The 16,110-nt window shown below is 37.3% G+C and overlaps 1 protein-coding gene across 2 annotated transcripts in view; it reads right to left on the bottom strand.

Annotated features, from left to right (window-relative positions):
* Positions 1-415: 415 nt before the first annotated feature.
* CD2AP (CD2 associated protein) overlaps positions 416-16,110 on the bottom strand; it is an 89,634-nt gene continuing 73,939 nt past the window's right edge. Inside the window, exons 13-18 of one of the 2 annotated variants that reach the window (XM_055714361.1) lie at positions 13,082-13,224; positions 6,751-6,866; positions 5,821-5,907; positions 5,043-5,227; positions 3,829-3,892; positions 416-2,741 (exon numbers count right to left, since the gene is read on the bottom strand). In XM_055714361.1, the coding sequence (XP_055570336.1) occupies positions 2,700-2,741; positions 3,829-3,892; positions 5,043-5,227; positions 5,821-5,907; positions 6,751-6,866; positions 13,082-13,224 (637 nt within the window). In that variant the 3' untranslated portion in view covers positions 416-2,699. Of the gene's footprint in view, positions 2,742-3,828; positions 3,893-5,042; positions 5,230-5,820; positions 5,908-6,750; positions 6,867-13,081; positions 13,225-16,110 lie in introns of those variants that run through there. The other variant, XR_008732849.1, reaches the window with a different exon arrangement.

Raw genomic sequence — 16,110 nt, 5'->3', positions numbered from 1 at the left:
GCTCTCAGTCTTCAGTTCTTCACTGTAGTCTTAAGAAATGATTCAAACATCCATTTATCCATGTTATTTGTTGACTGGTAATAGGGGTCTTAGGAAAAGGCTCTGAAGATGCCAGTAAGGTCAGTTCAATACGGACCGACAGAAAAAAAAAAGTGGGGGGAATAAGGAGATACTGGGAAGTTAAGATTCCCAGTTACACTTACAAAGAAAAACAGTAAGCTTTCCAACTGTTTCCATCCTAAGCCATCCTGACAGTCAGGAACCAGAGCATTCCAGTGAGCAAATTAAAATCTGAAAGTCTCCAAGACTGTCTATACAAATAATCATACACTTTGCTCCCACCCCCTGGACTGCTCTTGTAGAAAATTTAATGGCATACCAAACATTCCTGAACAGAACTGAGCAGACATTTCAACAGGTTTTTGAACTTATTTTATTTGCCGAGTTTGGATAGCATGCATCATTTTACAGCACCGGTAAACAATTCAGTGAAGCATACTGCTTTCAGCAACTTGTATTGCGGAATGTCTTCAAAACCATTACCCTCTCCCCCTCCACTCTGGTCCGTAACACTAGCTGAAGACAAGATACACGTATCTGGGCAGTTTCCTTATGGCTAAAAATACTCATAGCAGCGACTTTTAAAAGAAGGATTTATTAAATCAAGTCATTGCACTTGGGTCATTTATTGCTATAGTGAACAAAGGCCATTAAATAACAAATACCTTTCATTACTGGTTTTAACTGATTGTCTTGTTCTGTTCATCTGCTACAAGCTTACATGCAGACAACTTCTGTAGAGCAATTCATTTCAAGATTTGTTTCATGCTCTAATCACAGTGAGGAGCTTATATAACAAAACTGGCTGTTCCGTTAGGCTCAATTCTTGCTTTTCCTCAACTGACTCAGAGGTACAAATTCTAAGTAAGAGTTTAGTGTCTGACAAGGCATTACTGCTGCACATTACTCCTCAATATAAAGATCTGGCTCAAGACTTCATTTGTGATGCACCTAGGCAATTAAAAGTTAAAAGCACTAATATTTGATCCGCTGATTAGCAATGTGACTAGCAAATATTACCCAATACCTGCATAGTATATTAACCAAATTTTATGAACAATTTAAATCAACAACTGACAGACATCCTCCAATTGACTTTTTCCTGTTCGTATTTTATGACGCATCAACTGTGGAAAAAGTATGCTCTCTAAGAAGTAACACTTCCATGTCGCTTGCTCAAGTGACACACGAAATAATTACTGTATTTTTTACTATTCCCATGAATAGAAACTTCATTGCTTCTCTTACTGGTAAAGTTGTCAAACTATGTGGCACGTTTTTTTTTTTCATTTAAATTCTAATAGACCAATAGGAGATAAGGTGATTACTAACAGAAGTAATGCATTTGACTGGCTTTCTGAAGCTGTATGTTTTTTAATTCTTCAATCAAATGAACACAGCAATAAATATCACCTCTTATATTATTCTGGTGCACTGCGTTGAGCTCAGGGGTTAAAGACAAAAGCCATCCACAAGATTTCAACTGTTTTCCATAAAATGTGAAAGACACCATCTTGGACACCAGCATAATGCTGTCAAAGCAACTGTTCCAACCACTCATTAAAATACGAAGTTGTTATTAAATTTAGAGGTACACAATATACTGAGAAAATTTATGGCATAAATATATAAATATTGAGACCTTTTGGGAGTATCAAAGTTCAAAAGGGATTTATTTAGAGACAATAACAAAACCTGACTATTTTAAAAACAGGTCAAGACTATTTTAAAAACAGATCAAGATGCATACTTAACCACTAGAAAGACTGTCTTCAGTTTAGACACACAGAAGCACAGACACTGTGACTTAAGGTTTACTTTTTCATGCTGTATGCTGCAGTATTTTAGGCACAACAGGTTGAGTTAAGACTGGATTCTAGTCTTCTGTATTTCTTGCATTTTGTGGTTTTAAAAGTTATTTTTGTCATAATTTCATGATTCAGTCCTAAATCCCTTATTAATCCAATAGTGCAAGCAACAAAATGTTCTGCTAAACTCCTCAGATCATTCGTTCTAATTACAATGCATGGGAGTTCCACCTGCTTCATGGCATTAACAAATTCCTATCTCATTACTCAACTTATAAACAGCATATTATTAATATTCTCACTGTAGACAGGCATAACAGCATAACCCTGGGTAAAACTGCCAAAATTATACAAATATCATATATTCCCTTTTGCATGTAGGGGAAAAGCAGCAACTACAATTACGATACAGTTATTCCATCCCTCCCAATAGACTATTTTACAGATTACTTGTGAAGATAGATTACCCTATTTATAGTATAGATCTCTTCAAAAATTAAGCTACAGGTAGTCAATAAAAATCTGTTAAGAATTCCCTCTCCTTTCTATACAGATTCAGTAGTATTTTCAAGCAAACCAAAAAATAAGGTCTGCAATTCCAGCACAGTAAGAAATAAGGCCTCTTTTATATTGGCAAAAAAATTACATCATTATTCTTTTTTGTTTTCTTATCTCTCTGAATAAAAGACTATATTCTTTTTTTTTATTTTACTATATATTTTTTTAAGACTGTTGAACACCAGCATCCACTATTATGAAATAAAGAGTCAGTTCTCCTTGTGTTCATCTTTGAATTCCTGGTGAGTTAAAAACATTGAGTCCACAGCTGTCTCATGTAGACATCACTGCTTTCTTCAATTTTTCTATTTCAAGCTGGAAAATGGACATTTTGAAAAGAGAGTCAGTACTGGAGTGGCGATAAAGACTTCAGAGCTTTCACTAAAATTATAACTGTTGTATTTCAAAGACACTTCAGTAAAAATCACAACACAGAAGCACTTGACAGTTTAGTATTTACAGCTGACTTTATACTAGTATGTCGCTAAACAAACAAGAATTTAAAATCATTACAAACTTGCCTATAGTTCTGCTACATTTTGTTGGATAAACTCTGAATAAAGCAAAGCTGGGTTGTGAAATCACTTGACATGCCCCCATGCAACACTGCATCACCACCTCAGACTAACTTCCTAAAGCAGCCTTCATGCAAAAAAACGCACCACAATTAATTTGTATTTCTTCAAATGGATTTAGAGGATACACGTAAAGTCACCTCTTCTTCATCCCCGGTGCATATTTAAGGCAACTTCATTGATTGCTTTTGAGTTGCATTAAAAAGCAAACTCACCAAGAGTTCAAAAGTAGCTTTGTAGTCAATAAAAGGTATTATTTCACAAATAAAATGCTCTTTTGTACCAGACAAATATTTTTCTACAATGAGCTCATCCTATTAACTACTTAATGTCATCATATTGTAATGCAGGTAGCCTTCTTCATTAATAAATTGAGAGCAGTGGCATTCATTCATAAGAAAAATTTTCAGATGCATTCTGTTCTTTTGGTAAATTATCCACTTAATATTTAAACAAATCCATCAAAAAATTTAGGGAAGTTGACTTTTGCCCAGTTTTTCTTTTGATTGCATAAAGTCGATTTTTCCTTCAGCTTTACAAAAGCAAAGTATTCTTCTTCTCTCTTGGAACACGTCCAGTTGGACATGTTTCTAGCAAAGAGCAGAATCTAGTAACGCTGAACTGAACTCGCAACCCCAACACATCCTACTGTGAATCTTTCATATACATCCAACCGCTTTGTGAGGCATTCGTTCAACGCCACGCTAGCACAGCAACACAAAAAGTTTGAGCAGGTTCATTAACACTTTACTGTGGCGCCAGATTTCAGAACACTGCCTATGTATACTTGTAAACTCCCCCCGTCACCTTCAAATTGCTAACGTTACCTCCAGATTACTTCGCAACAGCTTCTCTTCTTCCAAATCCTTCTTTAGTTTTTCCAGTTCTCTCCTAATAGTGGTTAAGATACCAGAAATACAGGTCAGATGGGGGAAAAAAGAATTCATATTACCGAGAACAGGAAGCACAGGCCTTGTTTAAATTTTACAAGAGCAATCCACATAACTGTCTGATGTTACATCTTATAAATAAAACTTACATGTAAGTACAGGCCCACTAGTAAACTGGCACTCAAGCCTGTTGGACCACAAGATTCCGCCAACCCTCAACACTTCTTACCTAACACTAGGCACCAATCCCTAACTTATAATCACAATTTTAAGTAGGCTACTTAAAAATCTGTACCGTTCTTTTATTTTAACTTGAATTCAACTCTCCAAGTAATCTGGCAATTTCTACATAGAGAACAGTCATTCTTTAGAATACAAAGTTCCTAAAAATGTGTTTTATTTCATAAGTATGTTCAGGCAAGAAAGTACTAAGAATTACCAAGTCACTGAAAAGCTAGTTCATTGATCTCCAGAACTCATAATTTACTAGTTTACTCTGGAGACCAACTGATCCTGATGCTTTATAACCTCTCCAGAGGTCAATAAAAGCCAGTTCAGTTAACACTAGTCATTATTTAAATAGTACCAAAATGAATGTCTGTGCTGTAGAACTAAAACAGAAAAAGTAAATTTTCTGCAGATTGGTCTTTATTATTTTTACTCAAACACAAATTTTATTTTTTTTCTACATCATTCTCCAAACACAACCCTACCCACATGCACAGAGATGATGGGGCCACCACGATCACCAACTTCAAAAGCTCTGTAATATCTTTCCCTACCAACAGTCCTGTCAATACTGCAACTACTTGTGCGCAGTGTTACACAAGGCCAGTACATGTACTTCTATACCCTCAACATTACCTATTTTTCCTTACAGTGAGAGTACTAACTGTTTAAGAAACGTTTTCAAAAAGCTGTAATGAATGCAGGAGCACAGAATATGAAGGAAAAAACCTGTACAAATTCCCAAAATAGTCTGACATCAAATTCATAGGTATTTAGGACATCTAGTTAGATCAAGTTCTAAACAAAGAAGTTCTCAATTAATATTAATATAGACTAGCTTTTTATTTTTAAGAAATTTGGCATTCAAGACATTTGGAAGATGTTTATATATTCCTTTGTAAATTGAGAAGGAAAATATTTACCCATGTTCTTTCTTCAGTGTGTCTACTAAACCCATCAATTCATTCATCTGAGTCCTGAGCTCTTCCACAGAAATTTTTTCATCATCTGTTTCTCCTTTAAGTTGGATGTCCCCAGGAAAAGAATTGATTATAACAGAACTTGGTCTCTGAGATGAAGATGGAATTGGTGGACTGAATGCAGATGGCTGAAAAAAAAAAAAGAAACGAGCAGAAAGCTAAGAAATTAGATCTTTATGAACGGCTCACTTACAGCATAGATGTTGTACTGGTATGGCAGCTGCATGTGTACAAATTTCCTTTACTTTCTACCCAAAAGGTAAAACAATGTCCAGTTCAAATGGACTACTGTAGTATGTGAAAGTTATTTTATACAGCTCTTTATTAAGCATTTCCCTGAGGTTCCTGTACTCACTTTAAAAAAGTACAGTTCTCTACACCTTAAAAAACAAACTGATTTAATGGAGCCCATTGGTTCATTATAAACAATCTTCTGTGCACCTTTCTAATCTGCTCAGTTGTTCTGTCGGGAGGCTGAAGGCTGAGCAGACATGAAGCTTATTTGGGAAACACCACCAGTTTCATGCTACCTCATGTAATAGTTCTCATCAGAACTGATGCACATTATACTGAAGTATAATGAACTTTATACTAAATGACACTGTACACTTGCATTTAAATATAATCATTTGTATTTAAATTGTTGCATCCATACAAACTTGAAACATGAGCAAGATGAACAGAACAACTGGTACTTCTCTAGCTCTCTTTGGTATCATACCTTTTTTGTTTCAAATGGCTTTGGTTTGGCACTTTCTTCTTCTTTCTGAGTCTTCAAATTTTTTTCCGGACTCACATTTTGACTTGCCTGGTAAACGATTTATAAAAAATGAGAAGGTTTTCAGAATTTAAAAAAAATAAACTAAAAAGTAAATAAAAACTGCCTGATGTTTCTAAGGATGTAATACTACAAAAAGAAAAAAATACAGAACAAAAACCCCCAAGCTTCAATCGCTACATTACCAGAGTTTTCATTCCCCGCCACTCAGAACTTTCTTTCCCTGCACTACTCATTCAGATGAATTTAAACTGAACATAGGAAACTTGGGCAGGATTTTCAAGCATCTCTGCAGTACTTAACAAGTCCTTGATGTTTTTGGGAGCATATAAGTGCTTCAACAAAACAAACATTAATGGGCAGTAACTGTAGATGGTAACTAGCATGACTGAACTATATGATATCCGATGATACAAATTGATTTCAAGGACTCTGCACCACCTGGTTCTCATGTTCTGACAATCTTACATCTCAGCACATGAGGTCACAAAACCCACATTACAGCAACATTAAATTACGAATTTGTTGTGGCCAAAGACTATATATTGTTAGGCTTGTAAGACACTAAGGACACTTTGTGAGTTGTGTGTATGGTTTCATCATCAGTGATCTTAGAAAAGCCAAGTACTCACTGGAGCCATAACCCACAGAACAGAAAGACTCCTCCAGCTGCGACACAGCCACGTTGTTTCTCTTACATACACTTCTCTCCTGGGAATGGAAATTCCTGTAGACTTTGTCTACAGGAACTGAACCTCTGTGGCATTTACCTCTCAGGTAAAAATGATTCATGAGACACTTTCCTAGTGCAATCCTGTTTCCTGGGAAGTTAGTTCTTAGTTCACTACTAGGAAACACCCCCGATATACTCACAGGACTAGTGCTATTGAAACGTGAAGGCAGCCTCCTACCAGGCATCTTGGGTCGGTTTGCAGTGGGGTGTGATAGATTATCTGAGGTAGCTATTACATCATCAAAGCTTAACAGATCTAGAAAGAGATGAAAACAGAGACCACCATCATGACCAGAAGGTTTTGCTGCGTTCTTCTTTTGTCACTTTCTTCCTTAAGACACACACACACACAAATTATCAGAACTCTTATTGTTTCAAAGAATTTCAGCATATACAACACTAGCTATATGAAGCAACCACATGACTGGCATATCTGGGAAACCACATTTTCCCCTAAAAAAAAAAAAGTTAATTCAATTAGCATTTAAATTCAAGTTCTCAACAGAACTAGTGCTGTAGTCACATGGCAGCATAAAACAGACCTAACTAGTATGTGCAGAAAAATATATTTTTTGAGATTAGACATTTTTGAGTATTGCCATACTCAATTATGTAGGAGAGCATATTTTGTTATCATTAAACTTGCATGAAAATCCAAGTTTAGTGACTAGGACAAAAATAAAAGCAACATGTTAACATCCATGTTCACACACATTGGTTAAAATAAGTTAACAAGATGTTAACTGCAAGTATTTCCTTGCAGGGTAGTTTTTTCATATGCAGTACTTTGTCCAAAGAGAATACAGAACTTCATGAAGTCTGTAATAAAAGTTTTCAAAACTCCATTCTCGTATTTTATGAAATCATGTAGATGTCTGCCCATTAGTCTCTTTACGCTCATAGCTCTAGGTAAACTCTCTCTTAGAATAAGAGAAATTTACATCCTATGGGAAAAGGCAATCTTAGGAAAAAAAAATCTATTAATAGGAGGAACAGAACATATCTAACCTAATAACACAAGTACTTCACCTGGTTAACAACTGGACTTCTTAACCATTTCTCCACAAAAATATTAATACTTACCTGCCAACATATTTGTAATGAGATAGTCTTATTTAAGCATCAACATAAGGTTATAGATGTTGTATATCATTTTACCACACAACTCCATTATTTCTTCTAGAGACTAAACTTAACTAAAACGTGACACAATTTACTATGGGCACTAAGAGTAACATTCAAGGCTCTGGGTTTTGTTTATGGTGACCTCCAATTTTTACATGACATTATGATTTATCAAACAGAAGCTATGATACTTCTTTCCTTACTTTTTCATTCATATTGACAGTATAGCAAGAAGTCAGATAAGAAAAAAAGTACTAAGAACACTGAGCAAGACCATTCATACAGCTTCAGTGTTTGGATAACTTAAAATCCTGATTAATTCCACTTCTACTCACACCATTGTCAAAGCTAATTTACACTTGCAGGAACTAAGTTTTCCACTGAATGTATTAACTGATTTTTCTACTCTACATTACTATCCTTGAAGTCCCTAAAACATTCACAGCTTTCAGACATTCCTGAACACATCTACTTCATCATCTATTGCCTTGTTGAAATGCAAGCACTTATAACACTACCTGTTACCAATCAGTTTTACTTTTTTTTCATTTTTGTAAAGAGAATATAAAGGCAGTCTTTTGTAAATATGTTATCATATTTGTAATCAAAAAAAGCAGGGAAGAAAAAGAAGGAAGAAACAGAAGAGTGATGAATGGCAAGCGGCTGACGGAAAACAGGATGAGGGAGAAATAAATAACTATGAAGGTATTTCTGTTGTAGTCTGTACCAATAAAATGTGTAACTTATTAGAAGTCAAGCAATAGCGATCCAGGTGTATATCTTTACATTCTTAACTGTCAGTAATCCCAGAGCATGAACCCATGCCAAAATGTAAATCAGGATTTACATTATAGTTAGGTATTACTAAAAAGATAACATGAAGGCAGGAAAAAAAATATACATGCCTTCTCACCCATTTCAGTAATTTTTGCCTTTAAATGATCCTCCTTTTGTCATTCTGCAGAACTGACAAATCATTTGGCAGTAAATTTAAATAAGAATTGAAAATTGAGTTGCTGCTCTTACTGTAATTCCACCCCATCTCCATGAACAAAGTAAACATCAGGCATATTAAGAATGATGTATTGAATTGTATACGATTTAAATATAGATGGTGGGATGACACTAAAGCCAGGTGGCTCTTTTTTTCCTATTTGTAAAGAGCTTCTAAAGGAAACTGCTACACTTGAAACAATTGCTCAGCATTAAAATATTACCAGGACATTACAGTCAGAGGGAATACTGGCTGCACTTGCATGTTCCTGTTTACCATTCCATTTTATTGCTTTGGTATAGGGAAGAAATTAAGACACAGGCTGGTGGGGATTAGGGTTTGTGGTTTTGCTTGGTTTTCTTTTTGAACAGCATTCTTAGTTAATTTAGGAGAAATCCTGGCCCCACTGAAACCAATACAGATACTAATGGAAACACACAGAAAGTTCACAATTTACACCCATTTCAATCAATTAAGTGATTTCACTTTCTTACAGACAGCCTGTGAGTAATTGTTAAAAGGAAATCCCATCATAGTGCCAAAAGAGCAATACTGTACCTCTGGGGATAATTTAAGTCAGAAAATTATTTTAAGGCTGAGCAACAGCACCTTTCTAGAAAGAAAGATGAGCTAAGTTTAATGAGCTAAGCTTAAATAGTTACTTGGGACAGACTTATTAGAAATGTCTCTACTGCAAGCTTAATGGAGCCACAACAGAACTGTTAGGAGCTTTAACAGATATAATTAGGTGAGAGGTTTTGTTAAACTTGTGAATGCTTCAAGTGTATTTACAGCAGTTTATCTTAAAAAGCCTTCACAAAAACAAGCAAAAATGAAGGAGTGTCTAAAGAAATTATAGTTTCAACATCTCACCTGGCTAGGGTTCAAAAAAACGATGAAAAAGTAAAAATATCCAACTGGACCCGCACTGGGTGAAGCACTGCCAGGCAGCCCATGTTTTAGATAAGGACTCACATTAATCAGGAGAGTAAGAGAAGATGGCAGCCTTTTTTCCTATTACTCATGTTGCTGAGATTGCACCCCAAAAATTTAGGGCACAGATACAAGCTTTAGAATATTTAAATTTGCAGTCAGGAATAGTAAGGTATTTGCTACAATTAAAGGTGTGTCTAACACAACTTTCAAGAATACTATTTTACAAGACTCATGATGCTAAATAGCCAACACTAGTGGATTCAGTACCTAAAAGCTTCATAACTGCATAACTTGTGTGTACAGAAAGAGAAAGCCATTCAATCTACATACACCAGAAGTGTTAGAAATTATTGAACACATTTCACTACAAACACTAGGTTTGGCTTGTCAATAGCTGGCCTGTAAAGTTTTTCTTATTTGTTGGTTTTTTTTAATCCCCACAAGTTCCTAACTGAAAAGTATACTTAAAGTAACTTCTTAACAGCTAAGGCAAACAGGCATTGCATTCAAACAAACAACAAAAAAAAAAAAACATTTTAAATTGAACCCCCAAAATTTTAGTATCAATAGCTGCAACTGAAAATCATGCTTACGACGTTAAGAGGCTATGCGTATGGCATAAAGCATTTGGATTTCCTTATAGATTGTTATCTTACCAAAATGGAGAAGGGTAGGGTAATTTCCTGACACGTAAGAAGGGAAACATGGCAAACAGGATAGGAAACAAAATCTGGAAAGAAAAGTCAAGGAGAGGAATGTCTAGAAAAAGATTCTGAACAAAAAAATTATTTTACAAAGCAGGAAAAAGAAACATTTGTAGAAGAAACAGAATTGCTTTACATGTTCAGCATGCTAGTATTACAGCTTTATTCTTTTACAGTACTTAAATTCTAAACTAACAGAGAAACATTTATGCCATTTTTCAAATAAAGCTTCAAGAGGAGGTATTTCAATATGATCAGTGTTTCTGAACTTTTTTGAGTATTTGTCCTTATCTGATGGCTGGGGGCCTAATTTTGGTATGGGGTGGGTTGTTTTTTCCTATAGATACAGAACTTACAGCTTTTCCTTAGGCTAAATTGAAAGTAGCTCAACATACGCCACACTTCATGGACAAACTAAGTTGCAAGAAGAAAACCAAGACCCATACCTTATTGGATTTCTAAAAATTCATTCAATTCAGGTTCTGAATCTAAAGCAGAGGGGAAAAAGCCAAGAAAAAAGAAGGGGGGGACAGGGGGAAGATTCTGGTAACCGTTGCCAACCCCAGCCATACATTTCCCCCCATGTTTTAGTACCTACTCTAGTTCTTGTTAGATTAAACATTTTTTAACTCTGTATTAGGACCAAACATCTTTGGAGTTTTATATAGCCTTTTCTGCTGCATGCAGTATTGTATCTTTAGCATCAGAATGCATACAAAGGCATAAAGCATGAGATTCATTACATTTTACTAGCAGGAGTGTGAACTAGTCTCTTTTCACAAGTGAAGTAAAACTACAAGTGACTTACACAGATCGTTTTAAACAAGGGCAGTTTCACATAACAGGATTTTTGAAACTTTCCTTGACACTGTCAGCATTGCATCCCCACACAGACTGCCTGAGCCTCCTTTGCTTGCTCTGCACCCAGCAAGGACCACTGAACAAACCTCACCCACTTGTTACGCAGCCTGTCTCCTGCCCTATCGAGGTGCTAAAATCTTGTATTGCTCCATGAGCCTGTAAAAGTTAATGCTAGCAAAACAGAATTCATATATTTTTAAATTTTTTTCTAAATCATATAAAATCAGGGGGGTTATATACATGATTATCTAATATCACAACTACTATGGTGCCACTGTGGTTATTAAAGATGTCAAGATAATTGCACCTAAAGGGGGGGTGGGGGAAAGACATTCCATATGTTTTCATGGGGAGTTTCTTCCTGGGGATAAATGATATTATGCTGTACAGTAACACATCTAAGCACAATCCTAGATAAACATGTGATTCGTAGGGCAAGGCTTATATTTTTAAGGCTAGGTTGTGCATTGCTATTTCATATCTCAGCTTACTTTGGCCTAGTTATTTTTCTTCCGTACCCTCACTCAAATTAGTCTTCAAAAAAAGGCAATGGCTTAAATGGCCAATTAAACACCTTTAAAACAAGGCATATCACAGCATATGCATAGATTTTACTGGGGAATAATAAAAAAGAGCTTATAAATACTTTAGGGTAACACTGATAACACTTGTAATAACTTCAGGATATTTTAATACGTGCTGGAATCCAGCTTTTTGTGGCTCAGAAAAATGCAGTTTCTGGGTTAAAAACATACATGAACTAACGTTTCCTCACACAAAGCATTTAAGCTTAGAAGCCCATTTTAAAACGCTTAATGGAAAAAATCAGAAGTACTCTTTCCTATTCATAAAAATAATGCATTAAAAAACTGAAGCAGTTTATCTTCTAGATGAATTTATTACACTTTAGTACCAATTATTCTATAACCTGAATATCGTAACTGGTCTTAAAAAAAACCCCAACAAGTTATACTAATTCAAAATGTGTTATTACTGAAACCTTTTCTGAGATGAAAGGTTGCCTTTGAGATATGCAAGCCAAACACTGCAGGTACAATTTTGCTACAGTTTTTTCTGTAGTGGTTAGTCATACAGTAAAAATAATTTAGAGTTTAAAAAATATGCCCACAGCAGATGATTTCTGCCTGAGGCACAGAGGACTGATATCAGTTGAGCTGTCAGTAAAGGACTACAGGTAACTATATAATAGTTCAGAGAGCCTAATCATCCATGTGGGTACTTTAACCAGTATCAAGGCTTTTACTGGATAAATTTAGATTTTTAGAGATACCAGGTTTGGCTCAAGCTGCATCAAGCAAAGCCGTAAGGATGAAACTCAAATGTACAACACTCCATGCTGGCCCAAATTTAAGGTATGATAAAGTCATAATCTAGAACAGCTATGAACTTAATCACAGAATGCTGAAGGCAATGGCATTACTAAAAATATGCAAGTTAGCTAGAAAAGCCAGTTATCCAAAATGCAAAAGCAGAACAAACAGAACCAGTCAGTAAGGAAAAAAATTTCATAAAAACGTAAGGTAATTGCCAGCAAAAAAACATGCTTTCAAATTAGAAGAACAAATCATTACTTATGTTTTTCCCTTCCTGTCATCTATTAAAACACATAGCTCATCATCTACCACCAAATAGCCTACTCATATTTGCTCATCACTTGCTGACTCTTACCTTCAGCTACCTACAGCAGTTCTAAAAAATGTTACTTTCCCCTGAACAGCTGTAATGGCACTCTGTGGCATTGAATAAATAACTTTGAAAGCTTATTCTAACTTTGTAAAATACTACAATCCAAACAGAAAGACCCAAAAAAATGTTTTATTCTTTTCTTACCTGATTCTTTAGAGCTCTTTACCACAAGTGAATCTACCTCTACTGATTTTGGTCTAAGTGGTAATGATTCAGAGTCTAACTTTGGTTTTGCTACTGGCTCAACTTCAGATTTCGGTCGAAGACAAACAAGTTCTCCATTAGACCTGTAGAAAGGAAAAAAAAAAAAAAAAAAAAAAAAAAAGAGAGAGAACCACATATCTAGTCAAGCAGATAAATAGTTTACAACTGAAACATAAGAATTAGAAGTAACCTGAAAAAAATACTGAAATATTTTCCAAAGCCTTAAAATCAAGTCTGTTGGAGACTAACTCTAGTCCTATAAACGAATTCTTCTTTTCCAGCTCTTGCAGAGTTGTCAAACATGTACAATCTCCTTGTAAAAATAACACAAAACTTTCTCTACAAGGCACATTTTGGCATTTAAAGCTAAAATATTATACTTCAGGGCAACAGAAATCAAGAAACCTGAACAGCACCCTCAGCAATCTCTCATGAAATAATTCAGAAACATACTCAGACTCCTTGACATCAAGATCTTCCTGTAAAGAAAAAAAAGCTGCCAAGAACAAGTTATTTTGTTCTGGGTATAGGATAATGTACTTTGTATATACGGCTTTTATTCTACCATGCATTTTTGCATGTCTGGACACATCACCCAGGGACAAAAAAAAAAGAAACCACCACCAAAACACACACAGCAAAAAAAACCCCAAAAGATGGCATTTTCCTTTACAAATCTTGCCTTCTTTAATGCCGTAACATAAAACTAGAATCATAGAATCATCTAAGAGAACTTTAAGGTCATTCAGCCCAACCATTAACCTAACACTGCCAATTCCAGTAAACCATGTCCTCAAGTCCCACATCTACTACCTCCAGCGATGGTGACTCAACCACCTTCCTGGGCAGCCTGGTCCAGTGCTTCAAAACAGTGTCGGTGAAAACATTTTTACTAACATTCAAACTAAACCTCCCCTGGTGCAATTTGAGGACATTTCCTCTCATTCTATTACTTGCTACCTTACGAGAAGAGGCCAACCCCCACCTGCCTACAGCCTCCTGTCAGGCAGCTGTAGAGAGCGATCAGGTCCCCCCTGAGCCTCCTCTTCCCCAGGCTGAACCCCCCCAGGTCCCTCAGCCGCTCCTCATCAGCCCTGTGCCCCAGCCCCTGCCCCAGCCCCCTGCCCGGCTCTGGACACGCTCCAGCCCCTCCACGTCCCCCTGCAGTGAGGGGCCCAAAGCTGAACACAGGGGTCCAGGGGCGGCCTCACCGGTGCCCAGCGCAGGGGGACGGGCACTGCCCTGCTCCTGATGGCCACACTCTTTCGGATACCAGCCAGGATGCTGATGGCCACCTGGGCCACCTGGGCACACAGCTGGCTCATGCCCAGCCGGCTGCTGACCAGCACCCCCAGGCCCTTTCCCACCAGGCACCTTCCCAGCCCCCTGCCCCCAGCCTGTAGCGCTGCCTGGGGTTGCTGTGACCCAGGGGCAGGACCCGGCACTGAGCCTGGTAGAACCTCGTGCCATTGGCCTCGGCCCATCGGTCCAGCCTGCCCAGACCCTCTGCAGAGCCTCCTGCCCTACAGTGAGTCAACACTCCCCAACAACTCAGTGTCATCTGCAAACTGACTGAGCGTGCACTCGATCCCCTCATCCAAGTCATCGATAAAGATATTAAACAGAACTGGCCCCAGCGCTGAGCCCTGGGGAACACCGCCTGTGACCGGCTGCCAACTGAATTGAACTCCATCCACCACCACTCCTTGGGCTTGGCCATCCAGCCAGTTTTTTACCCAGCAAAGCATACGCCTAAGCCATGAGCAGCCAGTTTCTCCAGGACAATGCTGTGGGAGACAGTGTCAAAGGCTTTACTAAGGTCCAGGCAGACAGCATCCACAGCCTTTCCCTCATCCACTAAGAGGGTCACCTTGTTACAGAAGGAGGTAAGGTCAGTCACGCAGGACCTGCCTGTCATAACCCCATGCTGCCTGGGCCTGATCACCTGGTTATCCTGCATATGCCATATATAAATACTACAAAACAGAGCAGTTGTCAGTTTCAGTGTGTCCCTGTCATTAACTCACCTCCCAAATGCTTTATTTAGACGTTTTACTGTAGCAGGAAAAGAGATAGCAGCCTTATCTTCCTAAAGCAATGTTAAACTTTCAGACACTTAAATATATTTAAATACCCCTAAGAATTAAAGTCTTCAGTTATTAAAGGACCACTGTTTACTACAGACATCTATTTAACTACACATATGTATCCCTCCATAGCTGTAATTATTTGTTAAAATTGAGGAGAACATGACTTGTGTTTTTTTTTAAAAAAAAAATCTTTACTTGGGAAAGTCTCCAAAATATGAAGTTCTATAACATAACTGCACACTGAGAACCTAACCAGAAGAATCTGGCAATGGTCTAACTCTTCATTCAGGCGTCCAATGTTCCCAGGGCTCTGCAGGGTGGGATCAGAGGCAGCCGATCCCTGTTGGAGTCAACCATCCAAAGTGTGTGCTTTATCCACACTCCCTTTCCCCACTGCCCTCCCCTCCTCACTGCTTTCTCCCTTTAGATATTCTTCCTTTTGGTTCAGCTATACAGGACCTGCTCTAAAGATGATAAACCTTAACAAATGCTTGCTGCCACCCTGTATCTTTGCATGTATTTAAGGTGCAAGCTCTTTAATGTAGCAGCTGTCTGCTCCTTTATTGGTACAAGGCCAAGTGCATCACAACCTTACTTTCTCATGGTTCTTTCAAGTGAACTAAAAATCCCAAAGGGACAGTTACCCGTCAGGAGTTTATATACAGTTTTGGGTAAGGATCTAGCAAATACTTTGATAAGACAGAAAGGGAAACTGTGTGGGTGACTGTATTGATGCAAAATTAGTCTCAATGAAACACCATAAATAATTCTTTTAAACTCATGAGAAATTTTTTTTTCAAGTGGATCTAAAAGAAATAGTGAGAATTACTTGCTATTACCCTCCCTGTTTGTCCAGTAACTCAACTGAGAATACTCCAG

The sequence above is a fragment of the Falco cherrug genome, chromosome 6 (assembly GCF_023634085.1).
Source record: "Falco cherrug isolate bFalChe1 chromosome 6, bFalChe1.pri, whole genome shotgun sequence".
Taxonomy (NCBI): Eukaryota; Metazoa; Chordata; class Aves; order Falconiformes; family Falconidae; genus Falco; species Falco cherrug.
This window is presented reverse-complemented; position numbering and strand designations above follow the sequence as displayed.